The 15,000-nt window shown below is 51.7% G+C and overlaps 1 protein-coding gene across 2 annotated transcripts in view; it reads left to right on the forward strand.

Moving 5' to 3' along the window:
- Positions 1 to 15,000, forward strand: part of WDHD1 (WD repeat and HMG-box DNA binding protein 1) — a 78,127-nt gene that overhangs the window by 29,734 nt on the left and 33,393 nt on the right. Inside the window, exons 15-17 of one of the 2 annotated variants that reach the window (XM_040333633.1) lie at positions 4,966 to 5,103; positions 8,903 to 9,059; positions 13,391 to 13,505. In XM_040333633.1, coding sequence (XP_040189567.1) covers positions 4,966 to 5,103; positions 8,903 to 9,059; positions 13,391 to 13,505 — 410 coding nt within the window. The remainder of the gene's footprint in view (positions 1 to 4,965; positions 5,104 to 8,902; positions 9,060 to 13,390; positions 13,506 to 15,000) is intronic. The other variant, XM_040333632.1, reaches the window with a different exon arrangement.

Raw genomic sequence — 15,000 nt, forward strand, 5'->3', positions numbered from 1 at the left:
TATATAATATAATGCACTCTATATAATATAATACACTCTATATAATATAATACACTCTATATAATATAATACACTCTCTATAATACACTCTATATAATATAATGCACTCTCTATAATACACTCTATATAATATAATACACTCTATATAATATAATGCACTCTCTATAATACACTCTCTATAATATAATACACTCTATATAATATAATACACTCTATATAATATAATACACTCTATATAATATAATACACTCTCTATAATATAATACACTCTATATAATATAATACACTCTATATAATATAATACACTCTATATAATATAATACACTCTCTATAATACACTCTATATAATATAATGCACTCTATATAATATAATACTCAATAATAATAATATAATACACTCTATATAATATAATGCACTCTATATAATATAATACTCAATAATAATAATATAATACACTCCATATAATATAATGCACTCTATATAATATAATACACTCTATATAATATAATGCACTCTATATAATATAATACTCAATAATAATAATATAATACACTCTATATAATATAATACACTCTATATAATATAATGCACTCTATATAATATAATACACTCTATATAATACACTCTATATAATACTCTCTATATAATACACTCTATATATAATACACTCTATATAATATAATACACTCTATATAATACTCTCTATATAATACACTCTATATATAATACACTCCATATAATATAATAAACTCTCTCATCAGATGTGGAATTCCATCGGAGTGATTCGCTGTTATAATGACGATCAGGACAACGCCATTGACGTGGAATTTCACGACACCTCCATACACCACGCCATGCACCTCACCAACACCCTGAACCACACCATAGCAGACATGTCCCAGGAGGCCGTGCTCCTGGCGTGTGGGGGCACCGAGGAGCTGGCAAGGTGAGTGTACCCCCCGGGGGGGGGGGTCGGGGCCGGGAGGGGCACCCTACTGCTATTGGGTGGATGTCAGTCTGCAGGAGGGGCCACTCCTAGACAGGTGGTATTTACAGACCGCCCCCTAGGTAACGCCCACATGTGACGCTGAGCCAACATGATTGAACTGAAATCCAATAATCCAATCAATGAAAAGGGGCGGGGCTTTTTTTTTTTTTTTGTATCCGGTGATTACAAATTTCCCGGGATTTATTGTATCCAGTGATTGGAATTATCCCGGGATTTATTGTATCCAGTGATTCGAATTATCCCGGGATTTATTGTATCCGGTGATTGGAATTATCCCGGGATTTATTGTATCCAATGATTGGAATTATCCCGGGATTTATTGTATCCAGTGATTCGAATTATCCCGGGATTTATTGTATCCGGTGATTGGAATTATCCCGGGATTTATTGTATCCAGTGATTCGAATTATCCCGGGATTTATTGTATCCGGTGATTGGAATTATCCCGGGATTTATTGTATCCAGTGGTTCTAATTATCCCGGGATTTATTGTATCCAATGATTAGAATTATCCCGGGATTTATTGTATCCAGTGATTGGAATTATCCCGGGATTTATTGTATCCGGTGATTGGAATTATCCCGGGATTTATTGTATCCAGTGATTGGAATTATCCCGGGATTTATTGTATCCAATGATTGGAATTATCCCGGGATTTATTGTATCCAATGATTGGAATTATCCCGGGATTTATTGTATCCAGTGATTCGAATTATCCCGGGATTTATTGTATCCGGTGATTAGAATTATCCCGGGATTTATTGTATCCAGTGATTAGAATTATCCCGGGATTTATTGTATCCAGTGGTTCTAATTATCCCGGGATTTATTGTATCCAATGATTGGAATTATCCCGGGATTTATTGTATCCAGTGGTTCGAATTATCCCGGGATTTATTGTATCCAGTGATTGGAATTATCCCGGGATTTATTGTATCCAGTGATTGGAATTATCCCGGGATTTATTGTATCCAGTGATTGGAATTATCCCGGGATTTATTGTATCCAGTGATTAGAATTATCCCGGGATTTATTGTATCCAGTGATTGGAATTATCCCGGGATTTATTGTATCCAGTGATTAGAATTATCCCGGGATTTATTGTATCCAGTGATTTGGAATTATCCCAGGATTTATTGTATCCAGTGATTGGAATTATCCCGGGATTTATTGTATCCAGTGATTGGAATTATCCCGGGATTTATGGTATCCGGTGATTAGAATTATCCCGGGATTTATTGTATCCAGTGATTGGAATTATCCCGGGATTTATTGTATCCAGTGATTGGAATTATCCCGGGATTTATTGTATCCAGTGATTGGAATTATCCCGGGATTTATTGTATCCGGTGATTAGAATTATCCCGGGATTTATTGTATCCGGTGATTATTTCCCGTTCCTGTAACTCTGATCCTCCTTCCCACTCAGCAAACTCCAGTGCCTGCACTTCAGCTCCTGGGACAACAGTAAGGATTGGATGGTGGACATGCCCAAAGGAGAAGACCTGCAGGCCGTGTGCCTGGGCCTGGGATGGGTGGCCTGCGCTACCAGCGCCCTGCTGCTCCGGATCTTCAGTGTGGGCGGAGTTCAGAAGGAGATCCTCAGCCTTCCGGGGCCCGTGGTGTGCATGGCGGGACACGGCGAGCAGCTCATCCTGGTCTACCATAGAGGTGGGTGCATCGGAGAGGTCATGTTGTCTGATGTCTGTAGGGGGCGGTAGAAAGGCTCCTGGTGATGGGATGTTGTCTGATGTCTGTAGGGGGGCACTGTGGGCGGAAATGTGGGTACTGGTGTGGGTGACAGCTGAGGCGGCGCTAATTGGGGGACAGCTGAGGCGGCACTGGTGGGGGACAGCTGAGGCGGCACTGGTGGGGGACAGCTGAGGCGGCACTGGTGGGGGACAGCTGAGGCGGCACTGGTGGGGGACAGCTGAGGCGGCACTGGTGGGGGACAGCTGAGGCGGCACTGGTGGGGGACAGCTGAGGCGGCACTGGTGGGGGACAGCTGAGGCGGCACTAATTGGGGGACAGCTGAGGCGGCACTAATTGGGGGACAGCTGAGGCGGCACTAATTGGGGGACAGCTGAGGCGGCACTAATTGGGGGACAGCTGAGGCGGCACTAATTGGGGGACAGCTGAGGCGGCACTGGTGGGGGACAGCTGAGGCGGCACAGATAAGGCTTTACTGGTGGGGACACTGATGGGAGGCACTGTGGGCGGAAATGTGGGCACTGTTGGGGGACAGCTGGAGGCGGCACTGTTGGGGGACAGCTGGAGGCGGCACTGGTGGAGGACAGAGGAGGCGGCACTGGTGGGGCACTGGTGGCGGAACTGTGGGCACTGATAGTTGGCGCTGGTGGTCACTGGTAGGCAGCACTGTTATTCACTGGCAGGTGGCTCTCCTGTCTCTCTGACAGCCGCCGGTGATCGTCCTTTTTTTCTTGCGCTGTTGGCGTGAGATGAGAAAATATAACCGATTATCAGCTCTGTTTACATCACATGATCATCTGTCATTGGCTGGCAGCTGATCACGAGGTAAGGGGACGGGATCGACCCCTTTACTCCGATCTGTAATCAGCCGAGTCTCATTGACCCGCTGATCACAGAGCGCGCCCTGCAGGAGGCAAGCAGACTGCTCGAGAATATTCCTTCTGGGCTGTACTACGGGGGTACCTATGATATGAAGACGCCTGGGGGGGGGGGGTAAAATAAAAGCGACTGAATGAGATCACATGACCAACTGGAGACCAGCAGTGTGTGACGTCAGTCCGCTCGCTCCATTCCGCATTTTCTTTTACATTTCCAGATTTTCTTTTGAGTTTCTGGATTTTCGCTCGCATTTTCGACGTTCCGGATTTTCTTTTGAATTTCCGGATTTTGTTTTTCCGGATTTTCTTTTCGAATTTATGAAATTTGTCACGTTTGAGGGATATCCCTTATTAGACAGTCGTCACAGGAACCAGTGTCCCCATGGAAAGATTTTTTTTTTTTTCCCCCTCTTCTTTTAATTTGCAGATTTTTCTTTTTGAATCTCCAGATTTTCTTTAGAATTTTCGGATTTTTTTTTTGAATTTCCGAATCTGCAAATTCAAAGAAAATCCGGAACGTCAAAAATGTGTAACCAATAAAAGACTTTTATTCAAGAGCATCCGAGTTGCCGGCCCTTTTCGATTCAAATATGGCAGATAATAAGCCTGGAGTTCGGGAACTTTACAATTTGGAGCAATGTCACCCAATCCCCCTGAAGAAGTCACATGATCGAGGGATGAACTGCATTGGAGCAGAGCTTGTGGGTGACGTTGTTGCGCACGCCGCAATTCCAGAAGAAAGGCTTTGTGTTGCTTATCAGGAGCCATAGGTCACTACTATCAGAGGAAGAGAGGAAAAAGGCTTTGTGTTGCTCTGCTCCAATGCAGTTCATCCCTCGATCATGTGACTTCTTCAGGGGGATTGGGGCTCCAAATTTTAAAGTTCTCGAACTCCAGGCTTATTATCTGCTATATTTGAATCGAAAAGGGCTGGCAACTCGGATGCTGTTGAATAAAAGTCTTTTATTGGTTACGCATTTTCGACTTTCCGGATTTTCTTTAGAATTTGCGGATTTTCTTTTCGAATTGCCCAATTTATGAAATTTGTCACGTTTGAGGGATATCCCTTATTAGACAGTTGTCACAGGAACCAGTGTCCCCATGGAAAGATTATTTTTTCCTCTGATAGTAGTGACCTATGGCTCCTGATGAGCAACACAAAGCCTTTCTTCTGGAATTGCGGCGTGCGCAACGAATGCTCTTGAATAAAAGTATTTTATTGGTTACGTAAGTTCAGGCAATACGCCGACGCGTTTCGGCTAAGAAGCCTTCATCAAAGCATCAATTATTATTATCTAGTAATATTCTCCGGCGCCATCACATGATGATTTTTTCTGGTGACGATGTCTTCCTCTGTTCCTCTCCAGGTACGGGGTTTGATGGAGAGCAGTGTCTGGGGGTGCAGCTCCTGGAGCTGGGGAAGAAGAGGAGGCAGGTCCTGCATGGCGACCCTCTACCCCTGTCCAGGAAAAGTTACCTGTCCTGGCTCGGCTTCAGTGCAGAAGGTAAGAAGAGCTTAAAGTGTATTGAATAAAAAAAACTTTATCAACACCTACAAGGTTCAAGATGTGCGCCAAGGTAGAGAACCCCCAAACATTTTATATTTTCTGAGAGCAGACACCCCGGAGAATAAAATGGTGGTCGTTCCATATTGTTATATTGCATTAATATTAGTTGTAGAAGAATTTCAGGCATGACTATAATACACAGTATCTCACACAAAAGTAAGTACACCCCTCACTCACATTTCTTGTATCTTTTCATGTGACAACACTGAAGAGCTGGATTCACGTAGATGAGCCTAACGTTAGGCAGGCGTAGCGTATCTCATATACGCTATGCCGCCGTAAGTTAGAGGGGCAAGTGCTGTATTCACAAAGCACTTGCGTCCTAAGTTACGACGGCGTAGCGTAAATGTGCCGGCCTAAGCGCGCCTAATTCAAATTGTGAAGAGGTGGGCGTGTTTAATGCTAATGAATCGTGACCCGACGTGATTGACGTTTTGAACGAACGGCGCATGCGCCGTCCGTGGACGTATCCCAGTGCGCATGCTCCAAATTACGCTCCAAAGACTTATTGAGAGAGTGTATAGAGTGTATACGGTATATAGAGAGTGTATATACGGTAGGTACCTGGGCTTATACTCATATATACGGTATATAGAGAGTGTATAAAGTATATACGGTATATAGAGAGTGTATAGGGTATATATGGTATATAGAGAGTGTATAGAGTATATACGGTATATAGAGTATATACGGTATAGAGAGAGTGTATAGAGTATATACGGTATATAGAGAGTGTATATGGTATATAGAGAGTGTATAGAGTATATACGGTATATAGAGAGTGTGTAGAGTATATACGGTATATAGAGAGTATATACGGTATATGGAGATTGTATACGGTATATAGAGAGAGCATATAGTATATACGGTATATAGAGAGTGTGTAGAGTATATACGGTATATAGAGAGTGTATAGAGTGTATACGGTATAGAGAGAGTGTATAGAGTATATACGGTATATAGAGAGTGTATAGAGTATATACGGTATATAGAGAGTGTATAGAGTATATACGGTATATAGAGAGTGTATAGAGTATATAGAGAGTATATACGGTATATGGAGATTGTATACGGTATATAGAGAGAGCATATAGTATATACGGTAGGTACCTGGGCTTATACTCGCATATATACGGTACTTACGTAAAATGTGAAGTTGCATAAAAAGGTTTTTCACAGAAACATAATAATTCGGAACGGACGGAGTTTTGCTTTCTCCGCATTTTAAGTGCATTTCAGCCAATGGCCACAAGGTGGCGACATGATATTGTCCTGCTATGGATTGGATTTGTTCCATTGGCTGATGTTTTGGATCATTACTTTTATGTTCTTCAATAACAGCTTGCAGGAAATCTGCTGATTTACATTTTGGGCTTCTGTGAAAACATTGAACCGCTTTTTTCACAATATTGGCAAAAAAACACAAAACCCACGGAGACGGATGAGCCGAGTCTCGGTGTTTGTCATAGAAATGAACAGCGATCGGATGCCGGGAAACGATCGCCTTCTGCTTGTTGTGTTGCCAGTTCCCTGCGCTGTGTCTGCCCCTTACAGAGGATAGTCCTCGGCGCTCACGCGATGGGGGCGATTTGTAACGACGAGCCGGCACCGCTACCCATCATATGTCTTCATATTGCTCACAGGCCATTCATAAAATGCAGACGTGGGTATTGCGTCTGTTAACTCGGATTGGAGGATAGTCAGCCGTGTGACTTTGACAGGTCATGTGACTGCGCTGTTCTGGCTTTTTTATTCCTACCACCACTGTTCATTTTAACCACTTCAGCCCCGGACCATTTGGCTGGCCAAAGACCAGAGCGCTGTAGCCGCGGTTTGCGGGCGGTATTAACCCTTTTTCGGCCACTAGCGGGGGTTAAAACTGCCCTACTAGCCGCCGAATATCGTGGTAAATACGACGGTATAGCGGCGCTAAAAATTGCGCCGTGCCACCGCACCTCACGCACCCAGTGTGAAAGGGGCCTTAAAGTGATCCATGGTGGTAAATCTCCTCTGCTGTCACTTCCAGCGATGTCTCCTCTCTACTTCCTTCCGACTCTCTTCCATGTACCTGTGAGAGGAGATTTACCACCATGGTGAGAGGAGATTTACCACCGTGGTGAGAGGAGATTTTCCACCATGGTGAGAGGAGATTTCCCACCATGGTGAGAGGAGATTTACCACCATGGTGAGAGGAGATTTACCACCATGGTGAGAGGAGATTTTCCACCATGGTGAGAGGAGATTTCCCACCATGGTGAGAGGAGATTTCCCACCATGGTGAGAGGAGATTTACCACCATGGTGAGAGGAGATTTCCCACCATGGTGAGAGGAGATTTCCCACCATGGTGGGAGGAGATTTACCGCCATGGTGGGAGGAGATTTACCGCCATGGTGAGAGGAGATTTACCGCCATGGTGAGAGGAGATTTACCACCATGGTGAGAGGAGATTTACCACCATGGGTGAGAGGAGATTTACCACCATGGGTGAGAGGAGATTTACCACCATGGGTGAGAGGAGATTTACCACCATGGGTGAGAGGAGATTTACCACCATGGGTGAGAGGAGATTTACCACCATGGGTGAGAGGAGATTTACCACCATGGGTGAGAGGAGATTTACCACCATGGTGAGAGGAGATTTACCACCATGGTGAGAGGAGATTTCCCACCATGGGTGAGAGGAGATTTACCACCATGGTGAGAGGAGATTTACCACCATGGTGAGAGGAGATTTACCACCATGTGTGAGAGGAGATTTACCACCATGGTGAGAGGAGATTTCCCACCATGGGTGAGAGGAGATTTACCACCATGGTGAGAGGAGATTTACCACCATGGGTGAGAGGAGATTTACCACCATGGGTGAGAGGAGATTTACCACCATGGTGAGAGGAGATTTACCACCATGGTGAAAGGAGATTTACCACCATGGACGGGAGGAGATTTACCACCATGGTGAGAGGAGATTTCCCACCATGGGTGAGAGGAGATTTACCACCATGGAGAGAGGAGATTTACCACCATGGAGAGAGGAGATTTACCACCATGGTGAGAGGAGATTTCCCACCATGGGTGAGAGGAGATTTAGCACCATGGTGAGAGGAGATTTACCACCATGGATCACTAACCTCTGATGAGGTCCACCAGTGACTCCGGTGACAACCTGTGAAGCTCTGGTGACCTCCATGCCCAAGAGGGTTAAAAATAATGGCGGCCACACAAAATATTCACACTTTGGGCCCCAAATTTGGAGATTTTTCACTTAGGGGTGTCCTGACTTTTGTTGCCAGTGGTTTAGACATTAATGGCCGTGTGTTGAGTGATTTGTTATACAAGCTGTACACTCCTCCCCCCCTGTGTACACTCCCCCCCCCTGTGTACACTCCTCCCCCCCCTGTGTACACTCCCCCCCCCTGTGTACACTTCCCCCCCCCCTGTGTACACTCCTCCCCCCCCTGTGTACACTCCTCCCCCCCTGTGTACACTTCCCCCCCCCCCCCCTGTGTACACTCCTCCCCCCCCGTACACCCCTCCCCCCCTGTACACTCACTACACAACATTGTAGATACAAAGTGTCATTTCTTCAGCGTTGTCACATGAAAAGATACAAGAAATGTGACTGAGGGGTGTACTTACTTTTGTCAGATACTGTATACTCTAAACTTTTTTTTTTTTAGTATTGCTGTTTTGTGTTGAGGTTGTTTGTGTGACTCTTTGTTCTGTTCCCTGTGTAGGGAGTCCGTGTTCTGTGGATTCGGAGGGGGTGGTGCGGCTGCTGAACAGAGGATTGGGGGACACCTGGACGCCGGTGTGTAACACCCGAGAACACTGCAAAGGAAAGTCCGATCATTACTGGGTGGTGGGTCTGCATGAGAACCCGCAGCAGCTCAGGTCAGTAAAACCCTTAGGCCACGCCCACCCGTATCGCTTTTCAGAGGGGCGATGTGTTGCCTCCTCCAGCGCCTGATCTAATCCTGTAGGTAGGAAATTCGCCTATACCGACGCCCTCCGGATCCCTGCGTTCTGAGCGTGACGCCCCCCTCCTGATCCCTGCGTTCTGAGCGTGACGCCCCCCTCCTGATCCCTGCGTTCTGAGCAATGCGCCCCCCTTTCGGATCCCTGCGTTCTGAGCGATGCGCCCCCCTCCGGATCCCTGCGTTCTGAGCGCGACGCCCCCCTCCTGATCCCTGCGTTCTGAGCGTGACGCCCCCCTCCGGATCCCTGCGTTCTGAGTGCGACGCCCCCCTCCTGATCCCTGCGTTCTGAGCGCGACGCCCGCCTGGTCCCTGCGTTCTGAGGGTGACGCCCCCCTCCGGATCCCTGCGTTCTGAGCGCGAGGCCCCCCTCCTGGTCCCTGCGTTCTGAGCGCGACGCCCCCCTCCTGATCCCTGCATTCTGAGCGTGACGCCCCCCTCCGGATCCCTGCGTTCTGAGCGTGACGCCCCCCTCCGGATCCCTGCGTTCTGAGCGATGCGCCCCCCTCCGGATCCCTGCGTTCTGAGCGCGACGCCCCCCTCCTGATCCCTGCGTTCTGAGCGTGACGCCCCCCTCCGGATCCCTGCGTTCTGAGTGCGACGCCCCCCTCCTGATCCCTGCGTTCTGAGCGTGACGCCCCCCTCCGGATCCCTGCGTTCTGAGGGTGACGCCCCCCTCCGGATCCCTGCGTTCTGAGCGCGACGCCCCCCTCCTGGTCCCTGCGTTCTGAGCGCGACGCCCCCCTCCGGATCCCTGCATTCTGAGCGTGACGCCCCCCTCCGGATCCCTGCGTTCTGAGCGTGACGCCCCCCTCCGGATCCCTGCGTTCTGAGCGTGACGCCCCCCTCCGGATCCCTGCGTTCTGAGCGTGACGCCCCCCTCCGGATCCCTGCGTTCTGAGGGTGACGCCCCCCTCCGGATCCCTGCGTTCTGAGCGTGACGCCCCCCTCCGGATCCCTGCGTTCTGAGCGTGACGCCCCCCTCCTGATCCCTGCGTTCTGAGCGTGACGCCCCCCTCCTGATCCCTGCGTTCTGAGCGTGACGCCCCCCTCCTGATCCCTGCGTTCTGAGCGTGACGCCCCCCTCCTGATCCCTGCGTTCTGAGCGTGACGCCCCCCTCCGGATCCCTGCGTTCTGAGCGTGACGCCCCCCTCCGGATCCCTGCGTTCTGAGGGTGACGCCCCCCTCCGGATCCCTGCGTTCTGAGGGTGACGCCCCCCTCCTGGTCCCTGCGTTCTGAGCGCGACGCCCCCCTCCTGATCCCTGCATTCTGAGCGTGACGCCCCCCTCCGGATCCCTGCGTTCTGAGGGTGACGCCCCCCTCCGGATCCCTGCGTTCTGAGGGTGACGCCCCCCTCCGGATCCCTGCGTTCTGAGCGCGACGCCCCCCTCCTGGTCCCTGCGTTCTGAGCGCGACGCCCCCCTCCTGATCCCTGCGTTCTGAGCGTGACGCCCCCCTCCTGATCCCTGCATTCTGAGCGCGACGCCCCCCTCCTGATCCCTGCGTTCTGAGCGCGACGCCCCCCTCCGGATCCCTGCGTTCTCAGCGCGACGCCCCCTCCGGATCCCTGCGTTCTGAGCGCGACGCCCCCCTCCTGATCCCTGCGTTCTGAGCGCGACGCCCCCCTCCGGATCCCTGCGTTCTTAGCGCGACGCCCCCTCCGGATCCCTGCGTTCTGAGCGCGACGCCCCCTCCGGATCCCTGCGTTCTGAGCGTGACGCCCCCCTCCGGATCCCTGCGTTCTGAGCGTGACGCCCCCCTCCGGATCCCTGCGTTCTGAGCGCGACGCCCCCCTCCGGATCCCTGCGTTCTGAGCGCGACGCCCCCCTCCGGATCCCTGCGTTCTGAGCGCGACGCCCCCCTCCGGATCCCTGCGTTCTGAGCGCGACGCCCCCCTCCGGATCCCTGCGTTCTGAGCGCGACGCCCCCCTCCTGATCCCTGCGTTCTGAGCGCGACGCCCCCCTCCTGATCCCTGCGTTCTGAGCGCGACGCCCCCCTCCTGATCCCTGCGTTCTGAGCGCGACGCCCCCCTCCTGGTCCCTGCGTTCTGAGCGCGACGCCCCCCTCCTGATCCCTGCGTTCTGAGCGCGACGCCCCCCTCCTGATCCCTGCGTTCTGATCGCGACGCCCCCCTCTCCTGATCCCTGCGTTCTGAGCGTGACGCCCCCCTCTGCTTATCCCTGCGTTCTGAGCGCGACGCCCCCCTCTGCTTATCCCTGCGTTCTGAGCGTGACGCCCGCCTCTCCTGATCCCTGCATTCTGAGCGTGACGCCCCCCTCCTGATCCCTGCTTTCTGATCGCGCCGCCCTCCTGATCCCTGCGTTCTGATCGCGCCCCCCTCCTGATCCCTGCGTTCTGATCGCGCCCGCCTCCTGATCCCTGCGTTCTGATCGCGCCCCCCTCCTGATCCCTGCGTTCTGATCGCGCCCCCCTCCTGATCCCTGCGTTCTGATCGCGCCCCCCCTCCTGATCCCTGCGTTCTGATCGCGACGCCCCCCTCTCCTGATCCCTGCGTTCTGATCGCGACGCCCCCCTCTCCTGATCCCTGCGTTCTGAGCGCGACGCCCCCCTCTGCTTATCCCTGCGTTCTGAGCGCGACGCCCCCCTCTCCTGATCCCTGCGTTCTGAGCGCGACGCCCCCCTCTCCTGATCCCTGCGTTCTGAGCGCGACGCCCCCCTCTCCTGATCCCTGCGTTCTGAGCGCGACGCCCCCCTCTCCTGATCCCCTGCGTTCTGAGCGCGACGCCCCCCTCTCCTGATCCCTGCGTTCTGAGCGCGACGCCCCCCTCTCCTGATCCCTGCGTTCTGAGCGCGACGCCCGCCTTTCCTGATCCCTGCGTTCTGAGCGTGACGCCCCCCTCCTGATCCCTGCGTTCTGATCGCGCCCCCCTCCTGATCCCTGCGTTCTGATCGCGCCCCCCTCCTGATCCCTGCGTTCTGATCGCGCCCCCCTCCTGATCCCTGCGTTCTGATCGCGCCCCCCTCCTGATCCCTGCATTCTGATCGCGCCCCCCTCCTGATCCCTGCGTTCTGATCGCGCCCCCCTCCTGATCCCTGCGTTCTGATCGCGCCCCCCTCCTGATTCCTGCGTTCTGATCGCGCCCCCCTCCTGATTCCTGCGTTCTGATCGCGCCCCCCTCCTGATCCCTGCGTTCTGATCGCGCCCCCCTCCTGATCCCTGCGTTCTGATCGCGACGCCCCCTCTCCTGATCCCTGCCTTCTGATCGCGACGCCCCCCTCTCCTGATCCCTGCGTTCTGAGCGCGACGCCCCCCTCTCCTGATCCCTGCGTTCTGAGCGCGACGCCCCCTCTCCTGATCCCTGCGTTCTGAGCGCGACGCCCGCCTCTCCTGATCCCTGCGTTCTGAGCGTGACGCCCCCCTCCTGATCCCTGCGTTCTGATCGCGCCCCCCTCCTGATCCCTGCGTTCTGATCGCGCCCCCCTCCTGATCCCTGCGTTCTGAGCGCGACGCCCCCCTCTCCTGATCCCTGCGTTCTGAGCGCGACGCCCGCCTCTCCTGATCCCTGCGTTCTGAGCGTGACGCCCCCTCCTGATCCCTGCGTTCTGATCGCGCCCCCCTCCTGATCCCTGCGTTCTGATCGCGCCCCCCTCCTGATCCCTGCGTTCTGATCGCGCCCCCCTCCTGATCCCTGCGTTCTGATCGCGCCCCCCTCCTGATTCCTGCGTTCTGATCGCGCCCCCCTCCTGATCCCTGCGTTCTGATCGCGACGCCCCCCTCTCCTGATCCCTGCGTTCTGAGCGTGACGCCCCCCTCTCCTGATCCCTGCGTTCTGAGCGTGACGCCCCCCCCTCCTGATCCCTGCGTTCTGAGCGCGACGCCCCCCCTCCTGATCCCTGCGTTCTGAGCGCGACGCCCCCCCCTTCTGATCCCTGCGTTCTGAGCGCAACCCACCCCTAAACCCAGCACTTTCTTGTAATACTTTTTTGTGTCCACTGTGTTTGGGATCTATTTTGGGGTTACAATGTATCCTCACCCGCAGTAGATCACAAAGGCAGTGCGTTTTGAACACGGTGCAGGAAACGCACATGGAACGCGCCTTTCTGGCACCGCGTTCTGGTGTGAACCAAACAGGACACTGTGCCTGGAGATATGTGACTTCCTCGGTGTTGTTGAAGTAGATCTCCGTCTCTCGGAGGTTGTCTATCTCTGATGTCTCGTTGTATTGGTGAAGCCGCCTCCTTCTGATGTCTCATAGAAACCTTTGTTGTGTTTTTATCTATAAGGTGCGTTCCGTGCAAAGGTTCCAGATTCCCCCCCACCCTCCCCCGTCCCGCCATGGCTATTCTACCCTTCCAGCTTCCGTATTGTCAGATCACCACAGAGAAGGGGCAGATGGAGGTAAGTCGTCTCAAGCCGCATCCTTGGCTTACAGCTGGCTGGGGATTGGCTCAGCAAAGGTGATGCCGGGGATGCGATCTTCCTATAATTTATTGTTATATATTGTTCCGCACACAACACAGAAAATGTACCGAGTGTGTTTATATAAATACAGTGTGTGAGAGAATATATATATGTAGATATAGATAGATACATAGACAAATAGATAGACTGATAGATGGATACATAGGCCCGGATTCACAGACAATGGCGCACATTTATGCCGCCGTAGCGTATCTCCTTTACGCTACGCCGATGCAGCGCATGGAGGCAAGCATTGAATTCACAAAGCACTTCCTCCCAAAACTGCGCTGGGTTTCCAAGGCGTAAGTGGAAGTGGGCGTGACCCCATGCAAATGAAGGGCCAAGCGCCAGACAGATACGTATAACGAACGGCGCATGCGCCGTCCCATGGGCACATCCTAGTGCGCATGCTCACAATCACATCGGAAAAACTGCCTAAGATATGCCGGATCACTGCCTACGGCGTGAACGTAACCTACGCCTAGTCATATTCACGTCCTACGTAAAATACGCGGGCTTGTGTTCCCTGGTGCAGACCTTTCCATGTCTGCTGTTGAGTTACACCTCTTTATGGGGCATAACTTTACGCCGGACGAACAACTTACGCGCACCGCGTCGGGCGCATGTACGATCGTGAATCGGGGCGTATCTCCCTCATTTGCATAGAAAATTAATGGGAGTGCAAAATGCGTCCAGCGTAAATATGCGCCCACTCTATGCCGGCGTAGGCAAGTTACGTCGGTTGGATGAAGCCTATTTTTAGGCGTATCTTAGTTTTGTGGGCACGGCGCACAGATACGACGGCGCATATTTGCACTTACGCGCCGTATCTGGAGATATGTCGGCTCAAGTGCTTTGTGAATCCGGGCCATAGACGGATAGATAGACATAGACGGATAGATAGACGGATAGATAGACGGATAGATAGACGGATAGATAGACGGATAGATAGACGGATAGATAGACGGATAGATAGACGGACAGATAGACATAGACGGACAGATAGACGGACAGATAGACGGACAGATAGACGGATAGATAGACGGACAGATAGACGGACAGATAGACGGACAGATAGACGGACAGATAGACGGACAGATAGACGGATAGATAGACATAGACGGATAGATAGACGGACAGATAGACATAGACGGACAGATAGACGGATAGATAGACGGACAGATAGACGGACAGATAGACGGATAGATAGACGGACAGATAGACGGACAGATAGATGGACAGACAGACAGATAGATGGACAGACAGACAGACAGATAGACATAGACGGACAGATAGACGGACAGATAGATGGACAGACAGACAGATAGATGGACAGACAGACAGATGGACAGACGGATAGATAGACGGACAGATAGACATAGACGGACAGATAGACGGACAGATAGACGGACAGATAGACGGACAGATAGAC

Source organism: Rana temporaria, chromosome 13, assembly GCF_905171775.1.
Source record: "Rana temporaria chromosome 13, aRanTem1.1, whole genome shotgun sequence".
Taxonomy (NCBI): Eukaryota; Metazoa; Chordata; class Amphibia; order Anura; family Ranidae; genus Rana; species Rana temporaria.